The following is a 24,262-nucleotide window of genomic DNA, read 5'->3' on the forward strand; positions in this document are numbered from 1 at the left end:
GAGCTTTGTTGTGTTCCCTCACCTCACATGCTTTGCTGCTCACACACCTCAATCGTTCGCTCCACCTGCTGCCTGAATCCCTACGTCCCTGTCGTCTGCTGCTGCCTTACAACGTTCGGCTGCCACCATTATTGTGCCCACATCACTTGCCGTCTGCATCACCTAATTCGTTGTCCACTGTAGCCGTCCGCATCACCTGATTCAACCCGTAGCCACCCGTTATAGCCTGCGGTGGTATTTTAATAGTTTTTTTGGACAGTCAACGGGTTCCATCAAGAGAGGTGACTGTTCGATAGTAATATCTAATATATATAATATAGTTATATCGTTATATCGTTATATATATATATATATGTATATATATATATATATATATATATATATATTACATAACTTTATTTAATTATATTATATATTATATATTATATAGAATATATAATTAAATTAATTAAATTTATTTTAATTAATTAAAAAGTTATATATATATATATATATAAGTTAATTTAATTAATTAAAATTATTTTAATTAATTAAAAAGTTATATATATATAAAAGTTAATTTAATTAATTAAAATTATTTTAATTTATTAAAAAGTTATATATATATATATATAAGTTAATTTAATTAATTAAATTTATTTTAATTAATTAAAATTTATATGTATAAAAATTATTTTAGCTAATAAAAAAAAGGGGGGAGGAAAAATATTTTAGCTGGCAAATAAATACACGCCCCCGCAAACCCGCTCAATGTCGACAATGACAATGGCGGATTTCCAAAAAAAATTGTTGGATGCGAAGCATGGGATAAACAGCAACCACGATGAGGTCAATAAAAGATTAAATGAATTCCAGATCAAGCTTGGGGAGTAAGCTGATGAAATCAAAAATCTTCTCAATACGACAAATCGAATAGAAATAAAGATGGAAAATTACCATGTCCAAACAGAAGCAGGGATCAGAGAGGTCTTAACAATGCTGAATTCTATGTAAAAGGTCGAATTGTACACCCGAACAACTACTAAAAGAAGGTGAAGAGAATCAAGAACACATCTCGTCAGATTCAACTAAGTCCACAGACTCTCATGACAAAGTTGAATCCCCAAAAAAAATCAGCGACACCCCACCAAGAAGCGAGTAACACAGCCTTTACAAACAAGCAACTCTGGGATAACTTTACCAATCAACACCCTTTTTTCGCTCAACCAGTAGCAACATACCAGCGAAGGGCAAAGGTCGAGATGCCTAAATTCGATGGAAATCGAGATGCCTAAATTCGATGGAAACGAAAAAAACAATGTTGCATGGATAAATAAAGCAGAAGAATACTTTGAGATATATGACATCAATGACGATGACGAAAAGCTCAGGCATGCATCCATGAAAATGGAAGGAGAAGCATATAACTGGTATATGTGGTGGAAAAAGACAACACACGTCATTAGCTGGAGAAAATTTAAAGATGCATTCTTCAAAAGATTCCAAGGTGTAAAGGAAGAAGAATTCTTTTCAAAACTCATCAAATTACGACAAAAAGGAAGTGTGGATGAATACACTCAAGAATGGGAGACCTTAGTAACACGAGTACCTGGGTTATCAGAATCTCGTCTAATTCAGTCATACATCTCGGGACTCAAAACCCATTTACAAGCAGAACTTGAGATGCATGACATTACATCTATAGAAGTAGCAAGACGAAAAGCAAAAACAGCCGAAAAGAAATCCGAACCAATATTTTGGTCAAAAGCGGAAAAAGCTTATGCAAGACGAAAGATACCCCAGTATGTGAACTCAAATAATACAAGATATGTTCCACCACATCGTCGTGAAGATGAAAAATCTAATGTGGAAATGCAAAGGATAAAAGAGGGTAAATGTAAACGCTGTGGTGAGAAGTGGGACCCCAAACATAGATGTGCTAAAGGAAAAGAACCAAAGAACCTATATAATTGTGAAGCAACCAATGATTCAAACAGTGAAGATTATGACATAGAAGACACAGAAGACGCCCCAGAATTCTCACCAGAACTAGATGATGGAAGTATTCCACAAGTGTCATTATCAGCTATGACAGGTATATCACAACCTCAGACTTTAAAGTTAAAAGGACACATAAAGAAGAACAACGTAGTGGTTCTCGTCGACTCTGGAAGCACACACAATTTTTTAGATGCAACCGTGGCAAAGAGACTCAATATCTTTTCATTTCCCTTACCAAACATGAAAGTGATGGTAGCTAATGGTAAGAAGATTGAAAAGGTAGGGAAATGCCATAAGGTCAATTTGCAGATTCAAGACTTTAATCTAGAGTCTCCATTCTTCACGGTACCGTTAGGAGGAGTAGATGTAGTCTTAGGTATCCAATGGCTACGAACTTTAGGTACTTATGCTGCCAACCATCAAGTACAATTTATAAAATTCAAATGGGGAGGTCAGAAGTACAAACTACACGGATTCCAAGCACCAGAAAATCAAGTTGTATCATCATCTCAGATGATGAAACTAAGTCGAAAAGGAGCACCCGCTTATGTAGTACAATGTCACCAGTTAGAGATGTTATCTGCAAATATGACCAGAGAAGAGTCACCAGAGATACAAGATTTGATTCGGAAGCATGAAAAAGTATTTCAAGACCTACCTATGAAGATGCCGCCTAATAGGGAAATTGAGCATAGAATAGAAGTCAAGGCAGGGTCAAACCCCGTCAACATCAAGCCATATCGATATCCACATCTCCAAAAAGCGGAAATTGAGAGATTAATCCAAGATCTTTTAAAGTGTGTGACTTTGATCATCTTGGAGTATCTGATCAAGTGGAAGAACTTACCTGAAGAAAACGCTTCTTTGGAGAATGAAGCATTTTGTTAACAACATCCGTCGTTACATGTGCTTTGAGGACAAAGCATTCTTTCGAGAGGAAGGCAATGTTATGTAAAAAACTAGTTAATTTTAGGTTATTATTTAATTTTAGGTTTAGTCAGACGAAAGGGCACGATCATAAGATCATGCCCTTTCCCAAAGGGTGCCATGGCGGTATATAAGCCAAAAACCCCATTGTAATCAATCATCATCTGTAAATTCATCTTATTAATAAAATATTTATATATCTATTCTGCGTATCAGAAGATTTTTGTTCCACTAAGAGGGAGTGTTAGTTTTTGTAGCATTGAAAGTGTTGTAGCCACGAAATTTGGTGGAGAGACTAGAATGCATGAGATATCCAAAACCCAAAAATTGTTTCTGGGAATTCCACCTAGAGATGACTTAATTAGATTATTAACCTATTTTTTAATGTTTCTTAAGTCTAAACTTAAGAAAACTAGTTAATTAATTATAATTAATTAAGTCAGGGTGAGACTAGTCTAGAAACCCACATGGATCGACTTCAAGATGATCCTAGCCTTTGATTAACTTTTAATCTTGGTCGTCGATGCTCCAACAGAGGATTATAAGAAGTCAATGGGCACTTGGAGAATACACTTCACCAGTTTCATTTCCTTGGCAGATCGATTTCCAGAGAGCAGCAACAGATGCCAGAGAGCTAGAGATCGAAGCAAAGACAATGAGGGCCAGCAACATGAGGCTGGAGAAAGCTTTCTAGAACCAGTGAGTGCATTGCAGAGAGGCAGAGATAGCCACAAGGAGGCTGACACAAGGGTTGCATAGAAGCCTCTAATAGGTAGTTCGATTTGCAGATTCGGGAAGTCGTTTCAGAGATCCAAAGGCAGGAAAATTTCGCAAAGGTCGAGAGAAACCTTTCCAGAGTTAGTGGCAAGCGGAAGAGGCAGCTCAGTGTGAGATCCAAGCCATACGGATTAGTGCCTGCACAGAACCCACGCATAGGGTGATGCATGGAAATTCGTAGAGGGGTTTCAGAGGCCAATCTTCAGTGTCAGATTGCTTGTGGGGTGAGGAAAATCCTTCACTAGATTTTTTCCATTATTTTTCTCTGTACGATTACCAGATTTCAGTACCCAGATTATTGTACTCAGAATTCCTCACTGCTGCATAATAATAAAACCCTCAATTGTTGCACTAGATTTCCGAAGTTGGGTTTTTCCAGGAACATTTGTCCAAAACTAACAGTGTCGTTTTTTTATGTGTGTGTGCTGGATTTTCTCAGATTCCAACACTATTTTTTTCCGCAGTATTTGTTTGTGAAAATCAGAGTGAATTATTTGGTATTTGCTGTAGCAAACTGCAAATAAATTGTTAAATAAATTAACAATAAGGAAAGTAATTTCCAGTTGCTATGATAGATTGAAAATTTCACATAATTTACAAACTATTGCAACTCTTTCAACCTTACAACTGTAGGTTCACTCAGGCTGCACATGGTCATTCTAGATTGAAGTTATTTCACTGTGTAATTGTCTGAAACAAATGTCCTTTCTTCCCAAGGACCAGGCTGACCTTCACTCCTTGGAATATATAATTTCCAATTTAGTGTTCAAAATTCAAATAAAAACAAAAAGTTGAACCAACTTCACACATTAGACTTTAAATAAGTAATGCCAATTACATCAAGTGCAAAAATAAAAAGTGGTGCTTATAAATTAAGCCATACAATTATAAAAACAATACTAGCATTAATAAATTTTTCATAAACCTTATTATACAATATACACATTGATATCATGGGCTACGATAGGCTAATACATTTGAGAACCTCACAGAGCTCATGTGACCCAAAGATCACTTCAAATACAATGATCAAACATTAGCTTTAGATAATGATAAAAATAGAGCAAACATATAGGTAGAAACAAGAAATGTGATAGTCACTTTAGAGTCAATCTTTTCTTTGCCTTCTCATTTTTGATTGAGGGTTTCTGCATTTTCACCCCTTGTAGATATCATGGGGAATGCCTAGGAAACATTTCCAAAACAGTTTCCCGATGTTTCTCAAATGTTGGCCACTTTGGCAAAATATAGGTTCATATCAATGGTTAAATTGAAATTTTCCTTGGAACTTTAGTATGGCTTCCCACCAAGGTTTACAAAGCATCAACAGGAAACCTCTTCCAATACATTCATGATATTATTCAGGAACGTTCAGAATCTGATATAAATACTGTCACAAACCTGTGGTTGCAGTGGTTGTTGAAGTTAAGGAAGTTTCATACTTCTTCTTTGAAACAGCCCAGTCAACAGCAATGGGCCTGTTACCAATTTTGGTCCCATTGATACTTTGAATCGCCTAAAGTGAGCATTTCAATATTTCAGAAATTGCAACGGCAAAAACGAATTATTATCATATAGAAAGAAACCAATGTTAGAATAGATTCACTTACTTTTTCAGCATCTCTCTTGCAAGTAAAAGTGACAAATGCAAAACCCTTTGTTGGTCTGCGCTTTCAAACAAAAAAATAAAATGTATTCATTGTTTCAAATGATAAAAGACAAACAAATAACATGTTTTTAATAGAAGAGCCATGACCCCTAGCCCCAAGGGTTAGCTCAATTGGTTGAACCATCCAACCAAGGCACGTTGCCAAGGGGGAGGCCATAGGTCACAAGTTCAAATCTGGGTGTTGGAACTTTGAACAGCCCTCCATCTAGATATTCCAGTGAAGAAAGGAAATTTCCGCCAGGTTTTCCTTGTCAAAAATAATTCCAAAAAAAAAGGGGGCCTCAACCCAACCATACCTGCCATCAGATCCCTCAGGAATGGTAATATTCCATGCAAATCCCGCTTTTGAAAAAAGATTCCTTAGCTCATCTTCATTAGCCTGCTTAAACTCGAGCACGAAATTTTATAGGCCATTGAAATTATACAGTGTAACAGGAATCGGATGTGAAATAACTTTAAAATAGGACAATATTAAATTATAGCAAACCTGGAAAGGTAGATTTCGAACAATGAGTCTCCATTTCTTTAACTTTGAACCCTAAAACCAAAACAGTATGGAAATAACTACTCTATATTACCTTCAAAATCCAGAATATAAGGTGATCCAAATACAAAACAATTAGTTTCATAGAATATTTAGAGAAAGCATGTTATATTTGAAACAAATTTCTATCATACCTCACCACCAAGTTGGCGTGCCCAAATTAATCCTCCCTCGAGCTTTTGTTGATGCAGTGTGGCCACAACCTGACGAGCTGACCTAACAGATACATAGAGTACAGCAATGGCACCCGCTTTACAACCATCTTTAGCAAGTCCTTTAAAAACATAAAATCAGAGAAAAAATTTAGCACAAAATAACTTTTGAAGTGATTTTATAGCCACCTTAAGAGGCTAAAATAGTTAAAGATCAGACACGTGCAAAAATAAGTCAGATATTTTTAGCACGAACACAATTCACTGAACAGTTTATGAATCAAATGTCAGCACTATTATGAGCCTCCTAAATGTTCTCACATAAATTGGAATCGACAGTATTAGATATCTGTCAGATAGAATCTTCTGACACCAACCTTCACTGGGAATATTAGAATGTGCATGGAAATTCCTTTCGGTCTGTTACTCAAAAATCCTTTCCATGGCCATGAGTATAAAATTGATAATAGAAAACATTAAAAAGTTCATAAAGATTCCAAACATGAACCACAAGAACATATCCCTTGTGATGTTCTACTTAAAATTACCAAGGAGCTACACCAATTTTGCAATTTTGCCCAAGTACATAAAAATTTGGCTCACAAATTACGAAAAGTGGGTAAAAACAAAGAAGGAATTATTTTTCGTAGAGAAGGGACCTCATTATAGAGAAAAAGGGGAAATCATGGAGCTAGTGGAAGGTGGGGGCCACTCCATGAGGAAATACGCACCCCTTGGAGAATTCGACTTGGAGAGAGAAGAGGGAAGAAGGAAGTTCGATGGGGTGGAGCCCACAAGGGAAGAAGGGGCAGAAATTACAAATAAGAGTTGGAGCAAACATTTTGGGGCTTTTGAACCTTTGACATTTACACTCACCTAGCACGCTTTAGCTGTCGACCCAAGTCTGCAAGTGCTGTTCAGCACACGAGATTTTCATGCGAGAATCTCAACCTACCTTCGGTGGACTTCAAGTGTCAGCCTAAGGAGGAGATCTAGACTACGTGAGGGAGTTGTTCCAGTGATTTGCTCAGGCAATTCAAGGGATTTTTAGAGCATACTGGGCACAGTAAGGGAAATACACACTTCATTGGAGAGCTGGTTGTGGAGCAGCATATTTGTTGGGATTTCCGGGAGAGCATTGGGCTACTTTTTGTTCAAGATTTGGGATGCTGGTGCGACATACTTCTGTGGAGTTTTTGCTGCAGCATTCTCACCTTCTCAAGAGCTGTGTGGGCTTGTGCAGAGGCTAATTCTGGGCTACACGTGGGAGTTGGGTGGATGCACATTTGGGGCTGAATGGAGTTGGGATTTGTGGGGGCATCTGCAGGAATTTTTTGCTAAGAATTTATCATCATTTTGCAGGGGCTGAGAGGTGATATTTCAAGGTGGGTCGAATTACCCAACAGTTGGAGGAGCCCGTGGAAATTGGGGCAAATTTGGAAGGTTGGAATCAGGCCCAACCCTTTTTGGGTCTTTCTGGATTTATTGAGGAGAGGCCAAGATTAATTTGGCAGAATTTTCTGAGCAGTATAGGGGCCCCAAACAGGGATTTCTTTCCAGCCAACAATGCAGATTTAGGGAGCGGCGTAGAGCATAGAGGAGTCGTCACTTTCAGTATTTGGGCACCTTGTTTTCTCACCTGGGGTTTGTCTGGCTTGCCTTTGGAAAGCCCAGGTGCACTTGTTCATACACATTGTAGTCCTACCATTACATATAATAAAATGTTTCAGCTTCTTTGGAGTATATCATGGATGTGCTAATATGTCTGTTATGTTTTAGGGTTTTGGTTGCATGTGAGCATTTTATAGTTGTTATCACTTAATATTTCTATTAGGAATATTACAGTGGTATTAGAGCTGATAGTCTTGGCTCAGCTTGTAGGAGAAGCCTTCTGTCTATGACACCAAAGGACAGGCAAAATATCACATACAGGAGGCAGAGGTACAGAAGCAAGGAAAGACAGCTACAGATTACCCCTGGTCCAGAAAACCTTGAACAGGAGGTTGAGGAGCCAGATATGGGGGATAATCAGAATGACAAAGGGAATAAAGAGAAGGAATTCACCCAAAGCCTCTTGAAGGCTATCCACAACTAGTCTAGGGGCATTCATGAGTTGAGACAACAGAACAACAATAACAACAAGGGAAAGGGCATCCAGGGAGACCTCCATTTGGGTGAGGGTTGAGGTACCTCGCAGTGCACACCACCAAGCCGCAAACCCACATAACATGCCTCACATTTCTAGCACACCGCCTAGGTCGACTATTCCTACGTTTTTGGCATCAGGTGTTGGACGGTCGCAAGAGCAGGAGGACATGCCCATGGGAGACTACTTTGTGGAGTACCAGTCCTATGGGGCCGATTTTAGAGAGGCCATCACCTTCAAAGATTTCTGCCAACTTAAGGGTAACAACAGGAGCAAGGGCCCGAGTGGGGGAGGCTACACGCATGGCACTGATTTGCAGCACACAATGGGAAGGTTATTACTTCCAACCTTTGATGGCTCTCCTAAGAGCTCAGCCAGAGCATGGCTTGAGAAGTTGGATGTCTATTTCCAAGATTGTCACTTTACACTTGGAGGGAGAGGCCCATGATTGGTGGTTCCATGGGTTGACCACTATGGGACATGCAGGTGTTACCGCCTATGAGGATTTCACACGGAGGGTGTTGGAGCGCTTTGAGAGGAGGGACCCTAAGGAGCACTTTGGAGAGTTGACGCGGCACAAGCAAACTGGCAGTGCAGAGGCATTTATCTCTAAGTTCCCGAGGATATGCCTAATGGTGCCAGATTTGTTGGAGGCTAGCAGGGTCTTTTTGTTTTTGGAGGGGTTAGCAGAGCCACTAAGGGGCTTGGTGAGATCCAACAAGCCCACGACTTTGTAGGATGCAGTAGGTAGAGCCCTGGATTTGCAGGATGCGCTTCCCAAGACTAGAGCATAGATACCCACCAGACCTGTATTCCAACAGAGGGCAAGAGACACTAGACCTCCACCATAATGGGACATTTAGGGGCGTGGGCAGTTGGACGATGAGGCTAAGAGGGACCTTCATAAGAGGATGTTGTGCTTCACTTGCCAGGAGCCATGGGCACCAGGGCACAGGTGCACCAAGGGCAAGGCACACTTCACAGAAGTGTTCTCTGATAGTGAGAAGGAGGATGACACAGAGAAGGATGTAGGCGTGGGTGATGATGATCCACCAGTGACAAGAGGAGGAGGAGGAAGCCCACCAGGGGGAGCCCCTTTCTTACCCACAGCAGGGGTTATCGCCTCACTTCAGCACACTGGGGCCACCCACAATTTCGTAGATGCTCAAATGGTGGAGAGGAGGGGGATACTCATAGTGTCCTTTGAGGGATTCTCAGTCTTGGTACCTAGAGACCATACCATGCAGTGCATGAGATATGTTCTCGGGATGATAGTGGTGATGGGGAACTATTCTATGACGGACCATTTCTTTGTAGTTGATGTCCCAGACACCAATGTGGTGCTTGGCATTCAGTGGCTATACTCCCTTGGGCGTGTTACCACTGACTAGCAAAAGCTGGAGATGGAGCTCGAAGGGCCCGATGGGAAGATGGTCTTGTTGAGAGGCATGCACTCATACTCCCCCGTAAACAATGTCAGCGCATAGGATGGAGGCAAACTTGAGACATGGGGATATAGAGTGGGTCGAGGAGCTCAGGATATCTGATGCAGGGGGAAAGTACAAACCACCACATCCATACATCCAGGCCCTTTTAGACAAGTACCCAACAATATTTGGAGACATCCCACCACGACAGCCACCTGATAAGGGGTTTCAGCACACCATCAATCTAGAGCTGAGGATGCAGGCAGTTATTACGATCCCATACAGACATCCTAAGGCCCATCGGGACAAATTAAGTGGGTTATTCATGCGTTGTTGGCAATGGGGCACATTAGGCCTAGCTTTAGTCCCTTCGCTTCATCAATTGTTTTGGTGAAGGATGGCACGTTGCAGATGTGCATCGACTACAGAGCCCTTAACAATAGGTTGTTGTAGAACCGGTACCCCATTCCCCGCATAGATGAGCTTAGAGATCCAAGTACTTCTCTAAGATAATCTTTCGTTCAAGCTATCATCATATTCGGGTCAAGACATCCCTAAGACAGCCACTTCGAGTTTTTGGTTATGCCCTTTGGGCTAACCAATGCACTTACTACCTTCCAATCTTGCATCAACCATGTGTTTTGCAAGCAATTGCATCGATATCAGTTGGTGTTCATTGACGGCATACTGATTTACAACAGGACGTGGCAGGAGCACTGCAACATGTGGAGGAGGTGCTTCGTATTCTAGAGTGACAACAATTTTATGCAAAGTTGTCCAATTGTGAGTTTGGGCTAACTTAGACGCTCTACTTGGGGCATATTATTGGAGAGGATGGAGTGTGGGTGCATGACAAGAAGATTAGAAACATCCGAGACTAGCCATTTCCCTGGAATGTGGCCGAGCTGAGCGGTTTTGTCGGCACCTACACGTATTTCAGGAAGTTCGTAAAGGGATTCTCACATCTAGCGGCACCCCTCATAGATCTAACCAAGAAGGGGGCATTCACATGGATAGACAAGGCACATGCAACATTTGAGCACCTCAAGGAGGTGATGAGTAGTTGTCAAATGTTGGATTTACTTGATTTTACACAGTTGTTCACCTTGGAGTGGGATGCATCAGGTGAGGGCATTGGCGTTGTATTGTCACAGGGAGGCCACCCGATAGCTTTCGAGAGTCGGAAGCTCCTTAGTTGGCCATCATTCATGCATTAGCCAAATTCTGACAGTATTTGGTGGGCAACAGGGTTAGAGTGAAAACTAATCATAACAATCTTTGACATTTTCTGTGGCAGAAGGCCCTCAATGATAGACAGCAAAAGAGGGTCAGCGAGATTTAAGCCTAGGATTTCGACATAGAGTATGTCAAGGGCAAGCATTACATGGCGGCAGATGCCCTATCCAAGAGGCCCACGACAATTTCACTCATGAGCACCTTCCATGATTGGAACACACAGTTTTTGGTGGAGTACTCTAAGGATCAACGAGCGTGTGAGATCCTAGATGGTACTCATGGGGATGAGCACTACAAGGTGATGCCCAATGTCATTTACTACAAGGGTTGCATATATTTGGTACCTGGTTCACAATTGAGGGACAAGATCCTCCATGCGGTACATGATTCACCATTATCAGGACACCAGGAGTTCCTGAAGACTTACAGGGAAGTCAGGGAGCATTTCACGTGCAAGGGCCTCAAGGGGGATGTCTTGAGGCATGTGAAGGAGTGTGAGGACTGCCAGAGGAATAAGGGGGAGTTGACCCATCCTGCTTGGTTACTACAGTCGCTCCCTGTTCCGGAAAGGAAATGGGAGAGTATCTCGATGGACTTCATCACAAGACTTCCTATGTTGCAGGGTTGTGTCTGCATATACATGGTGTTGAACAGGTTGACAAAGCTTGCCCATTTCCTTGCTATCCCCGCCAAGTACTCTGCTTCGCAAGTTTCAGAGTTGTTTTTCAGGGAGGTCTTATGGTTGCATGGTCTCCCCAAGACCATAGTCGGTGACAGAGACAGAGGTTCCATGGGGTTGTTCTGATAGGAGCTTCTCAGGTTGGTGGGAAATGAGCTCACTCCCAGTACCAACTACCACCCTCAGACGGATGGGCAGACTGAGATAGTCAACAAGTGGCTGGAGGGATACTTTCGAAACTATGTGATAGGGTAGCAACGAGCTTGGATGAGGTGGTTGCATCTAGGGGAGTATTGCTACAATACCACCTACCATATGTCCATCAGTATGTCACATTTTCGTGCTTTGTATGAGTATGATGTTTTATCTTTTGTTGACCTTGTTTTTGGAGACAATAGGGCCCCAAGGGCCAAGGATTGGATCCATGAGAGCCAAACCATCCTCAAGGCTCTCAAAGACAACCTACAAACCGCCCAAAGTCAGCAAAAAATGTATGCAGACATGCATAGGGTTGAGAGGCACTTTGATGTAGGAGACTTGGTCTCTTTGTTTTTGCAACCATACAGACAAACCACGCTGAAACAGAAGGGGGCCGAGAAGCTACAATCCGTTTCAAGGGCCCTATAGCGTGATCAAGTGAGTTGGAGAGGTAGCATATGAGCTGGAGCTTCCACCTGGGAGCAAGGTACACAACATCTTCCATGTCTCATGCCTCAAGAAGGAGTTGGGGCAACATCTGACAGCAGCCACTGAAAGACCCTCGTTGGATGATGAGAGGCATTTGGTACTTGAGCCGAAGGCCATTTTGGAGACTAGGGAGAGGAGATTGAGGAGCATGTTTATCGGGGAGTATTTGGTGCAATAGAAGAACATGTCGGATGAGAACACCACATGGCAGGGTGAGCAAATCCTACAACACCCGGCATTACAGTTGCCTGGGGACAAGCAACATTTGGGAGGGGAGGAATGTGATGTTCCCTGTTAAATTTGGACAACTAGGTCCAAACTCCATGTTCTGATGCTCAGATTAAGAGGCTAATATTTTTGTTGGATTCCTCTTTCTGAGAGGTGTAAAATCCATATAAAAATAGTCTTAATCCGATGAGCAGAACTTATATTTTGAATTTATTATTCTTAATAAATTATATGTGCAAAGGTCAGCCAGTTTTGTAATGTAGGCTCACATGCCCAACAGATGTGTCACACACCCTCATTGATGGATATATATATTATATATACAGGAAAAGTTGGAGAGAATTTGATCACAACACAACTCACATCTTCCTCTCTCATCCTAAAAAGTACGAGCTACCTGGAGGATGAATTTCAGCCACACGTGGGAAGGACGAAGAGGATTTTTCTGCTGCTAGGGTTTCTGCTGCTAGGGTTTCGCAGAAGTTTGACCAGCGTTGACTTTGGTCAACGCTTGGTCCAAACAAGCTGAAAACTTGTGGGAGGTTCGATTTTTGAAGGCCATACTACCTGGCACAAAAATCGAGGTCAAAGGGTTGACCGTTTTGCTGCTGCATTGACTTTTAGCTTGCTGCCCCTGCGTTGACTTTTCAGGACAGCGTTGACTTTTGTAGAACTGACTTGGGTTGACTCATCTACTGGTTGGAGGGTTGTTGTGACACATGCTGGGCTGGCTGACCAAAGGAGACTTTGCTGGTTGAAGCATCCTGTTGACCGCCGAAACAAACACATACATTTTTCTTGTTTCTGATTTGTCTTCTGTAAGATCTGCTTATATGTTCTATCTGCATTTTGCTTATCTACTTGTATGATTGCTGTGAGAAAAGTGAAATTGCTCTTAGCATAGAACATCTACAAAACTTAACATTCCCTCTACTTAAAATTACCACGCAGCTACACCAATTTTGCAATTTTGACTCACAACTTAGGAAAAGTGCATAAAGCCAAAGAAGAAATTAAATTTTGGTAGAGAAGGTACCTCACTATAGAGAAAAAGGGGAAATCGTGGAGCTAGTCGCAGGTGGGGGACACTCCATGAGGAAAAACACACCCCTTGGAGAATTCGACTTGAAGAGAGAAGAGGGAAGAAGGAAGTCGATGGGGTGGAGCCCACAAGGAAAGAAGGGGCAAAAATTACAAATAGGAGTTGGAGCACTCATTTTGGGGCTTTTGAACCTTTGACATTTACACTCACCTAGCACGCTTGAGTTGTTGAGCCAAGTCTACAAGTGTTGTTCAGCACACAATATTTTTATGCGAGAATCTCAACCTACCTTTCGTGGACTTCGAGTGACAGCGCAAGGAGGAGATCTAGACTACGTGGGGAAGTTGTTCCAGTGGTTTTCTCAGGGAATTCATGGGACTTTTACAGCAGACTGGGCGCAGTAAGGGAAATACACACTTCTTGGGAGAGCTGGTTGTGGAGCAGCGTATTTGTTGGGCTTTCCCGGGAAAGCATTGGTCTAACTTTTGCTGAAGATTTGGCATGTTGGTGGGGCATACTTCTATGGAGTTTTTGTTGTAGCATTCTCACCTTCTCAAGAGTTGTGTGGGCTTGCACAGAGGCTATTTCTGGGCCTACATGTGGGAGTTGGGTGGATGCACATTTGGGGCTGAATGGAGTTGGGATTTGTGGGGGCATCTGGAGGAAGTTTTTGCTAGCATTTATCATCATTTTGCAAGGGTTGAGAGGTGATATTTCCAGGTGGGTCGAATTACCCAGCAGTTGGAAGAGCCCGTGGAAAATGGGGCAAATTTGGAAGGTTGGAATCAGGCCCAACCCTTTTTGGGTCTTTCTGGGTTTATTGAGCAGAGGGCAAGATTAATTTGGCAGAATTTTCTGAACAGTCTAGGGGCCTCAAACAGGGAATTCTTTCAGCCAGCAGGGCAGATTTCCAGTGCAGCACAGAGCATAGAGAAGGAGTCACTTTCCAGCATTTGGGCACCTTGTTTTCTCACCTGGGGTTTGTCTAGCTTGCCTTTGGCAAGCCCAGGTGCACTTGTTCATACCCATTGTACTCCTACCATTACATATAATAAAATGGCTCAGCTTCTTTGGAGTAAATCATGGATGTGCTGATATTTCTGTTGTGTTTTTGGATTTTGGTTGCATGTGAGCATTTTATAGCTGTTATCACTTAATATTTCTATTAGGAATATTACATCCCTTAATCCAGGATTATGCAAAGCACAAAATGATAAAAGACCAAAACCTTAGTGATAAAAGTGCAAAATAAAATAGAGGACAGCCACAAAAATATCAAAACAAAATCATCAAGCCTGGAAAGAGATTCTTCCACCTAAGGATGTAGATGGGATCTGATTTTAAAATAGCATCAAACCATACCACATTCATGAGCTTTCTATTAGTTATTTGCCACAGTATGTATACAAGAATTGAAATTTGAATCCATAAAACAAATTTAACAAAAACCTTCATGGAACACGAAATACAGGAATTATGAAAACAAACAAAACCACATTTTAAAGAGATATCAAATGTATACAAAAAAAAGGCTGCATAATGTCATAAAAATTGACGTTAAAAATTATTAAATATAATCATAAATGCCTTGCAAATTTTAAAAATTTTGGCAACTAACTTTTACTTGCCTCTAAACAGTCAATATTTTGATATGCTGTACTAACATACGACAAACTAAGACAAGAAAAAAGTAGTAGCTTTTAAAGATCTGGGAGTATAGAGTGACTATCTATCCATATAAAAGAAACCTACATCATGAGTAACAGAATAGATTTCTACATAGGAATTACCTACCGTGGCTTTGAAGCTCATACTCAGGAAATGGATCAGTGACTGATTCAATAGGACCAGCTTTCTTTGCTTCCTCAAGCACTGCTTCTGTCATTTTGCGGTCAATGAGACCACCAAAGACTACTGTTCTTGCAACCCTGCTCATGATCAAACAGGAAATTATTTGAGTATTCAGTATTTAGAAATATGATATTTTTAGAGATTTTTATTCTTTTATATTTCCTCGAAGGTTTATATATGTCACTTCTGTGTTTTCCTACAATTTTGAAATTCACCATTTCCAAAGCAGAAACTACTTTCCCATATCAGATTACTTTGATATATTTAAACATACGCACACACCCCAACACAATTGATCTTAATGATTTACAATGTTGCTATAATAATCAAAATTTGTAAACAGGCTGCCATTTTAAGTCAATATGTTGTACTTTTTTTGTAGTCAGTAAGTTGTACATATCATCGTAAAGAGGGATTGTTAGGTCTTGGGGTTAATAAGAAAGTGTTCACACCATTATTGGGGGTTGGGGGTGAATGATGCACTAACTACCCTCAATTCTATTGTGACAGACATACACGTTAGAAAAGGCTTACTCATGAATTGCTACATCCTAACTTCATATTTATGACATATGCGGCACAAGTAGGAGGTTTGAGACCTATGTGGCTTTCTAACATTCTTCATGAGGCATGCACATGGAGCATTTCATTACTTACCTAGGAGGACAAAACATTTGGAGAAACGTTGGGCATCATGAAGGAGGCCCTTGAACCCTATGTAGCATGGGGACACTTGGTTGCTTGCACGGAGGCTTGTGTTAACTTGAGGTCCAAGGATGCTTGGGTTGAGAATTATCCATGTAGGTGTAGTGTACACAAAGGTATGCATGGCTTACGAGGGAGCATTAGAGAATTGAAGCTTGGCAGGGGTCACTTAAAGTTGGAGTGTGCTTCACATGTGGTCCCATCTCATGATTGGTAAGGTTGCTCACTATGGCCATTATCCACTTGGTTATTGTTGGTCTCCCTCACCTTCCATATAAATAAAGGACAAACATAATCTTTTCTTTTAATTAATCATATCGATCAAAGCACATATTAGAGATGTGAAAGCTAGAGCAACTTATCTCTTCAATTTGGACTCTTCTTTGTAGTACTTTGCCCTCTCTTCAGCACTAGGGTTCTTAATGATTTTCAAAGAAAACTATGGTTAGGGTTTTCCCTATGAAGACATGGAAGCTACAATTTGGGATAAACCCTAGAGGAGCAAAGGGAGCACTTGTTCTTGTGTTTCTTGTGAGAGATCAAGACTAGGGTTTTGTGGCATTGTAAACTCTAGTACTACTTGGAGTGCTTGGTGTGAAGAAGATAGAGGGAAACTATCGTGTTTTCTCTTATACACTCTATGACACAAGTATAAGTGCCAGAGAGGGCTTGTCGGTGTGTATGCTCACTAGTTGTGGACATTTGGTGGAGAAACAAACTTTGGTCAAGAATGATTCCCAGCTATGATTAAATGGTTGGTATGTACTTGTAGCTTCATTTTATGTATAAATGAAGCATGCTTCGCTGCTCAAAATGAAGAATATGTTTTCATGATGCTTGAGTAGTTTCTAGTGTTGTTTATGAATGCTGATTTGACATTCCATTGGTTCGTATAGCTCAAAAATTGCAGGCTTCTAAGTTCTCTAACACGTGCAAAGGAGAAAGAGGACAAAAATCACAAGACCGAAAATCTGAAATTGACTACAACTTTGACCAGCGTTTACTTTGAATTTCTGGGAAGAATTTTAGTTGGACCTTTTGGGCATCTTTCTGCTTGGGAAGGCCGCACTTTTTGGCACAAAAACCCAAGCGATCTGGGAATTTGACTTGGGCTAACCGCAGAGATAAATTGTAAACTTTGAATGCAAAATTCTCTACTTTAACCGAGTTTGATTGTTGATTTGTTGACTGTTTTGGACTGACTTTGACCAGCAAAAATTGCCAAATTTGACTAAGTATGACCGAGCTCCAAGTGGATTGTTTATTGCTGCATTGACCACCATTGGCTTTTTGGTTAGGGAAAAATTTGACTGTTGTTGACCAAGTGCAGAATTGCAGATTTGACTGCATTGTTTTGACAGTGATATTGGCAAGTCAATTTTGACTTTGATTATGAATTATTGTACTCTCTTTCCTTGCTAAACATTTGACATTTGATAATAAGAAGAATCGATCAAGGGTTTTCCCCATCTTGGGGTTTTTCCCTAGCATTAGCCAAAATATTGGTGTCCTCCTATCTTGGCTTGTCTTCTGCATTTATTGTTTATGTTCTATCTACAGTTACTACCAATGTGATTTAATGGTTTATGTGATTGCTATTGGAAACTAAATTGGAAATTGAAATTGGGCTAATAAAAGGACATTGAAGTAATTGTTGCAATCATAGAACATACCATTGTTATATAAACTTAACATGGTATCACAACCCAGGTGAGGACAAGCCCTAGCAAGTGAGAGAAAAGCAATCACTGAGATATATGTTGGACAAAGCATATTTGACAATTCTCCATGGCCTCTACATCTTACTTCAAGACTGAGGACAAGCTCAATGACAAACCTAACTGTCATGCATGGAAGATGACTTTGCACCTAACGTTACAGGAGCATGAAGTATTGGACTATGTGCAAGGAAAAGTGGTGGAGCCTTCCTCAAATGCACATGTTGTTGCTAGAACGAAGTGTAGAAAAGGTTAGGTCAAAGCTAAGAAAATTATAATTGACTCCATTCAAGAGCATTTGGTTGCCTATATTTTTGATTTGGGAAGTTCTAAGGAGGTGTATGATAAGTTGTTTGGGATGTTCAAAGTGAACAATGCAAATCAAATCCTCTTTCTCAAAAACAAGTTGAAGGATATCGAGATGGATAAAGGGGAGTCTATTCAATCCTACTTCATGAGAATAACTCAAATCAAGAATGACTTGCTATCTATTGGAGAAGTTATTTCTGACAAGGAGCTCACTCTCATTGCTCTTAGAGGTCTTCCAAGACCATGGGATGTATTTGTCACCACCATTCTCAACAATGACAAGATACCTGGTTTCGATGAATTATTGGCTAGATGCACTCAAGAGGAGACAAGGATGATGGAGAGAGATAAATCCAAAAATGGAAATGAACCTACTACTTTCTCTGCCCGTGCTAAGAGGAAGAATGATGTTGGTCCAAGAAGACACGATCAAGGATCTATGACGAGATTCAAAGGAAGAAAAGGAAAATGCTACAATTGCAACAAGTTCGCCACTATGCTTGAGAGTGCCCTCACAAGAAGAATCCTCACAAGGATGATAATAAAAACAACAACAACAATTACAAAAGCAATGGCAATCAAAAGAACAACAAGTTCAGCAACAAAAGAAAGAGAAATGTTCAAGCTGCTCAAGGTGGAAATGGTCAATATAGACTTATACTTGGCCCTTTTTCTTGCTTCTTTCCTTCACTTTAGGTGAGGCTTCCTTCGCTTGAGATGGAGGCCTATTTGGAACCTCTTTTTCACCCAAAACACCTCTTCTTATGTCGTTGCACTTAGGGTTCTGTTATAACAGTAGAATGACCCTTCTTCCTCCGCACGTGTGGCAGAGATTAGCCCCAAAACTTCGGATTTCTTTCTTCTCTTCTTCACTGCCCTGGAACCACCTTTCTTTCTCTTTTTCGCACCTCTTGCTTGCCTCTCTTCTTCGTTGATTTCAGAGATCACTTGATGATCTAATTGTCAGGTCAAATGGCCCTATATATAGGAGTCTATCTCGCCTTTTTGGGCCAACTTGACATTAAGTGCACCAAAATTCATTCTTTGAGCCGACTTGAAGAGGAGACTTGTCCTTGTGCTTTGGAGGATCACTTTTGACACATATCTTTGTCATAACTACATAGGTTGCATAGTGTAACATGCCCACATGGGTCTTCAAGAATTACATTGACTCTTTGACTTTCCTAGAAGCACTCAAACATGTGCTTGACCTATTAAATGAGCAAGAAACTCATTTTTACAATTTACAAAAATAATATTTCTTTTCTTTTACAAGTACAAAGATCAAAATTACATTTATGAAGACCGAACCTAGTTACACTTTCTTCAACACTCCCTCTTAACTAGGGAGGTATTCATAAATCATTACAAGGTGTTTGGCCATTTTCAATCTGAAGAATTCACATAAGATAAATTGGATTGGCAATCCATCTGTTATAGCATCATAGTAACCAACATTGTTTCCACAATAAGGCCTTCACTAACAGCTCTCTCTCTCAATAGATCAAAGCACAATGTTGGCGAGACCAATGACTATAGAGTCTAGACACCTTCATCATTGTTTCTCAAGCTACATACCCACCGGAGTGTTCACTGATTATGATCTTCTAGGACTATTCCTGTCTTGGGTTCCCAGCTCTCAAAGAATATCGGTCATCTTGCCTACTCTTATCTTGGATGCCCTATACACCCTCAAAGAGCATAAAAATCCAGATGATTACCCAATCCTCCATTCTTTCTTCCCAAGTGAAGACAAGAATGTTGTGTCTATCTCTATCTCTCCATATCTCCAAGGCCTTTTCAGGTGTCAAGGGTCCTTTGATATTTTTCTTCCTTTGTTAGAATTCTCGTGCCTTCTTCCGGGAGATGCCTTCAACAAATTTGTCGGATGCTGATTCCTAGTTTCCATGGTGTCCCTTTATCCCTGATCTCTTTATCTCATACGCTTCTTTATAGATTTTCTTTGTCAACCACCTCATGTTCCATATGAGGATATTTCTCATGCTGATCTTTTTCATGTGTGAATCATTCTTTCATGCATATCTTCAATGAAAGAGATCTACCCTATTCTTGACCATGCTTCCAGAGCAATTCCCCATGCTCGTTAATACAAATGATGACATGAGACTTGACTGGAAAACATACATGCATATGTACCTCATCTAAGTTCTTTTCTTGATCGTTTATGCTTTCTTTGACAACTTCCTAGATTGAGATTACCTCAATCTCCTTTGCTTTGCTACATCTTTCTTTGCCTACATATCATCCTTTCTTGAATCCCCATAAGTGGAATTCCTATCAAGACATCTGATTTTCCTTAAAGTCATGAACCCTCTATTGAAGATTTCACCGGAGGATTCTTGTAGTCCTCATCCTGCAAATGCTCCTTTCTGCTGATGATAGTGGCCTTCTAAGATGATTCTTCTTGATCATGATCATTCCTTTATGCATTGATGAGGTTATCCAATGGCTACATCCTTCCTACATGAATATCTTTATCTGAGCTATCTCTACATAATGCTCCTATATTCCTGAAGATGCCATTCTCATAAATCATGCATTCTATCCTACTGCTACATGTTCCTATGATACCCAAAACTTTAAAGAAGACTTATGTGAAGAAGTTGATCTCAATCATAGTAGAGATCCAGAGGGTCCTCCTTCTTTTGCTTCTTATCTTCTTCTTTCACTTCTTGGGTAATGTGGGCTTCTTCTCGTTTTCTCTTATTGTTGTCCTTCTTGAACTTAGGACAATCCCTCTTATAGTGTCCATATTCTTGGCAGCCAAAGCATTGGACTTTGGACATATCTCTTTTACCCTTTCTCTGTGGACCAAACTTGCCAAATTTCCCTTTTCTCTTGGCCATAGCAGCAAATGCCTGCTCCTTTGATCCCACATCATCTTTGGCTTTGAGTCTAGTCTCCTCAATTTTGCATAGAGACCAAAGTTCATTCAACGGGGTAGCTTCTTTCTCAGCATATATACTTGACGTGAATTTGTCCCATTCCTCAGGTATTGCATTGAGCACTACAGTTGTCATCTCTCTGTTTGACATAACTTCTCCCAGTTCTTGCAACTGGTCTCTCATCTCAGAGACCTTCATGAAGTAGGGAGCTATTCCTTCTTCCTTGGAGATCTTCATTTTATATAGTTCATTACACAACGATATCACTTCTCCAGTTGTACTAACTGAGAATAGCTCCACTAGATTATCATATATTTCTTTAGATGTTTCAAGTTTGGGAACATAAGGAATGAGAGGGTCCTTGATGGATTCTATCACAATCCTTTGAGCCCTTGTTTCATCCTTATTATACTTTGCTAGGAAAATGGAAAGCTATTGCATTTTCTCGCAAGAGGAGCAAGGGAAATCAGTAGTATTAGTTATTTGGTTCATTTCATTGTATATGACATTATGACTTATGATATGAGATACATTATTATATTTTTTTGTTGATATTTTGAGGCTGAGTTGGAACTCAGGAGTCAAGACTTACTATTCAGGATGTTATCACTGAGAACTGCAGTCACATGTATATAAGTTGAGTCCAAAAATTTCATTGTTAAAAATGGATGTCAAATGGTTGTTATCCTATGTTTACTACTTAGGGGTCATGTTTTTCAATGATATTGATGAGAATCATTTTCAAAACCGTTAGTCATCCTCCATCATGATTGATTAAGACATGTCTTATCTCGTATATGTCATTTGTCCTTTTCGCAGTTTCGTAGCGCAGTTTGATTGGCTGATTTTGAAGCGCAATAATGTTTTAGCCTTTTCGTAGCGCCAGCCATTTCGCAGCACATGTCGCTAAGTTATAACTGTCTGCGCTACGAAATCGCGGATTCGGGGATTTTGCAGCGCAGATCTTCGAAATGTCATGTCCGGGGATGAGTCATTGTGTCCGGTCGGTTGTTGTCAGTTAGTGTACCTTCCAAGCACTTACGAGCCATCATTCCACCAATAGGTTCATAGTCATGCACATTAAGTTCATTCAAATGTTTTTGTCATGCATAGTTGTGTCATGATGTTCTGTTAGTATTACATGAAGTGGCCAGCTTATATGTTAAGATATTTGAATTGAAATGAGCCCGAGTTTCTTCTTCAAGAGAGCTGCATTGCAAGCGAGCCTGCATTCTAAAAATTGAATTTGCTTTTCGAAGTTGAGACTGCCGGTGTTTCTCTGTGCAAAAGTTTTCAAAGCGTAATGGAGAAGAAGGAGCATCGGTCTGGAAGGTGTCAAAGGGCAGAGCCCGAAGGATTGGACCTGACATTGAGGGATGAAGGTGTTAAAAAGGCCTTCAAAGACGCTGGTTGCTGGAGTTTCTGTGAAAAGCTAAAGGGAGGACACACTCAGGTAACAAAAGAATTTGCCTTGAATTTTACAGGCTTAAGTTCCAAGGTATCTATGTTAGAATTCCTAGTATCTCCAGAGGCTATTCCTAGAGGAGGGCAGGAGTGGTTCAAAAATTTCAAATTTGATATGAGCCCCTGTAAAGTTTTCTTGAAGGAAGCCTATGTGAATGAAGATTTAACCAAGGTTGTACCTAGAAGTTATGTTAAGGAGAGTTATGCTATGCTTCTTACTTGTATTCAAAAATATTTAACTTGTGAGGGCAGATATAACAAAGTTTATTCCTATCATTTCAAGTTGTTGCTTCATTTCACGGGTAAAGCATCTATAGACCTCTCATTTTACTTGTTTCGAAGCCTCAGCAAGATGTGTGACAAAATCCAATTGAGGAAGGATGATTGTGAAACATCATTGTTTCACCATGGCCTAGTTAAACTGTTAGTGTTGGATGGTTTGCAGAAGATTGGTAGGGATTGGAGTTCTTTCATCTATATGGCCGGTTTCCAGAGTAAGACAGGCCTCACCCCACAGCCACTTAGAGAAAAAGAAGAATCAGTGGAGGAACCTACTATTGCTGAGCTTAGAAAGGAGGATAGGGAGAAAAAGAAGGTTAAATCTCAGTTGAACAAACCAGTCAAGCCCTTGGTTATTAAAGAGCCGCCTCAGCCACCTCAGTCATCATCAAAGGAGAAGGTCAAGCAGAAGAAAGATGTACAGGGATCAACTGGATCCGAAAAAGCATCAAGAGTTAAAACAAGAGGTCAATTAAGAAAGGAGAAAGGTAAATCAGTAGCTGTGGAGGAAAGTCCAATTTCAAAGGCCAGCCTAAGTGATTTACTTGAGGCTATTGAACTTGAGCAGGAAGAACCAGTGCATCTTGAACCCATGCATATTGATTTGACCCAATCTTCTCCTGAGAGCACTAAGAAAACAAAAGCTTCAAAGAGATTAAGGTTTGATGAGCCTAGTGAGGAGTTTATGTTCAAACCTAGAAGGCCAGTTACAAGGAAACAAATTAGAGAAGCTGAGAAAGTGCATAAAGGAGAGAAAGTTGTAAAGTCACCCAGAACAGAGGTAATTGAAGTATTGACCAAAACAGTGGAGGCAGTCAAACATAAAGACAAGAACAGAAAGGTTATCATCACCCAAGGAGGAAATGTGATTGCCATAAAGAATCAAGTGGGAGCAGCCAAAGAGGAAATTGTCAAAACAAAGAATGTGATTAAGGAGCGTGCAGTCAAGTATGCCAATTATAGAAAAGCTGTGTTAAAGGGTAGCAGAAGCCTAGGGAGTCATGAAGATTCAGTGGCTGATGTATATACCTGGACGGTTCCAGCCCTCAAACAAGCTAAACATATCAGGAAAATGAACATGACGCTGAGAGTTGAAAACAAAGCTTTGAAGAAGGAGATTGTAAATTTGAAGACACAGCTAGGTCAACTAGCTCACTGATTTGAGGAAAAGGTGATATTCTTAGTTTTGGTCAATTTTGTTTAAGTTCCACTATTTTGAAGTCATCTAAGTCTTTGACACCTGTAGAGGAGGTTTGAAAAGTCATAAGTTCAAACAAAAGATGCTTTAGTGCAAATGTACTCTGTTTTAGCAAAAACAGCAGTTTCGTAGCGCAGGTGCTGTTTTATTAGAAAATCAAAGAGTTTAATGATGAGGTCAGCAAATTTTTGAAGGAAAAGCCTCAAGGACATAAGGGAAACCATAAAAGACTCTCCTAGCTATTCAGAGAATGACAGATGTGCATTTTGGAAAAGGTGAAATATTTTGTTTTTAGCTAAAGTTTCGTTAAAGGTACTTTATGACCGAATTGTTAGGGT

The 24,262-nt window shown here is 40.3% G+C and overlaps 1 protein-coding gene across 2 annotated transcripts in view; it reads right to left on the reverse strand.

Moving 5' to 3' along the window:
- The window catches only part of LOC149169847 (RNA-binding (RRM/RBD/RNP motifs) family protein), a 239,403-nt gene that overhangs the window by 102,199 nt on the left and 112,942 nt on the right, over window positions 1-24,262 (reverse strand). For both annotated transcript variants that reach the window (XM_089428829.1, XM_089428828.1), the window contains 6 exons: window positions 15,289-15,422; window positions 6,032-6,171; window positions 5,841-5,891; window positions 5,650-5,732; window positions 5,295-5,349; window positions 5,086-5,200 (listed from right to left, as the gene is read on the reverse strand). In XM_089428829.1, coding sequence (XP_089284955.1) covers window positions 5,086-5,200; window positions 5,295-5,349; window positions 5,650-5,732; window positions 5,841-5,891; window positions 6,032-6,171; window positions 15,289-15,422 — 578 coding nt within the window. The remainder of the gene's footprint in view (window positions 1-5,085; window positions 5,201-5,294; window positions 5,350-5,649; window positions 5,733-5,840; window positions 5,892-6,031; window positions 6,172-15,288; window positions 15,423-24,262) is intronic.

The sequence above is a fragment of the Pinus tabuliformis genome, chromosome 4_2 (assembly GCF_031772625.1).
Source record: "Pinus tabuliformis cultivar Carrire ecotype Pingquan chromosome 4_2, CPIR1, whole genome shotgun sequence".
NCBI lineage: Eukaryota > Viridiplantae > Streptophyta > Pinopsida > Pinales > Pinaceae > Pinus > Pinus tabuliformis.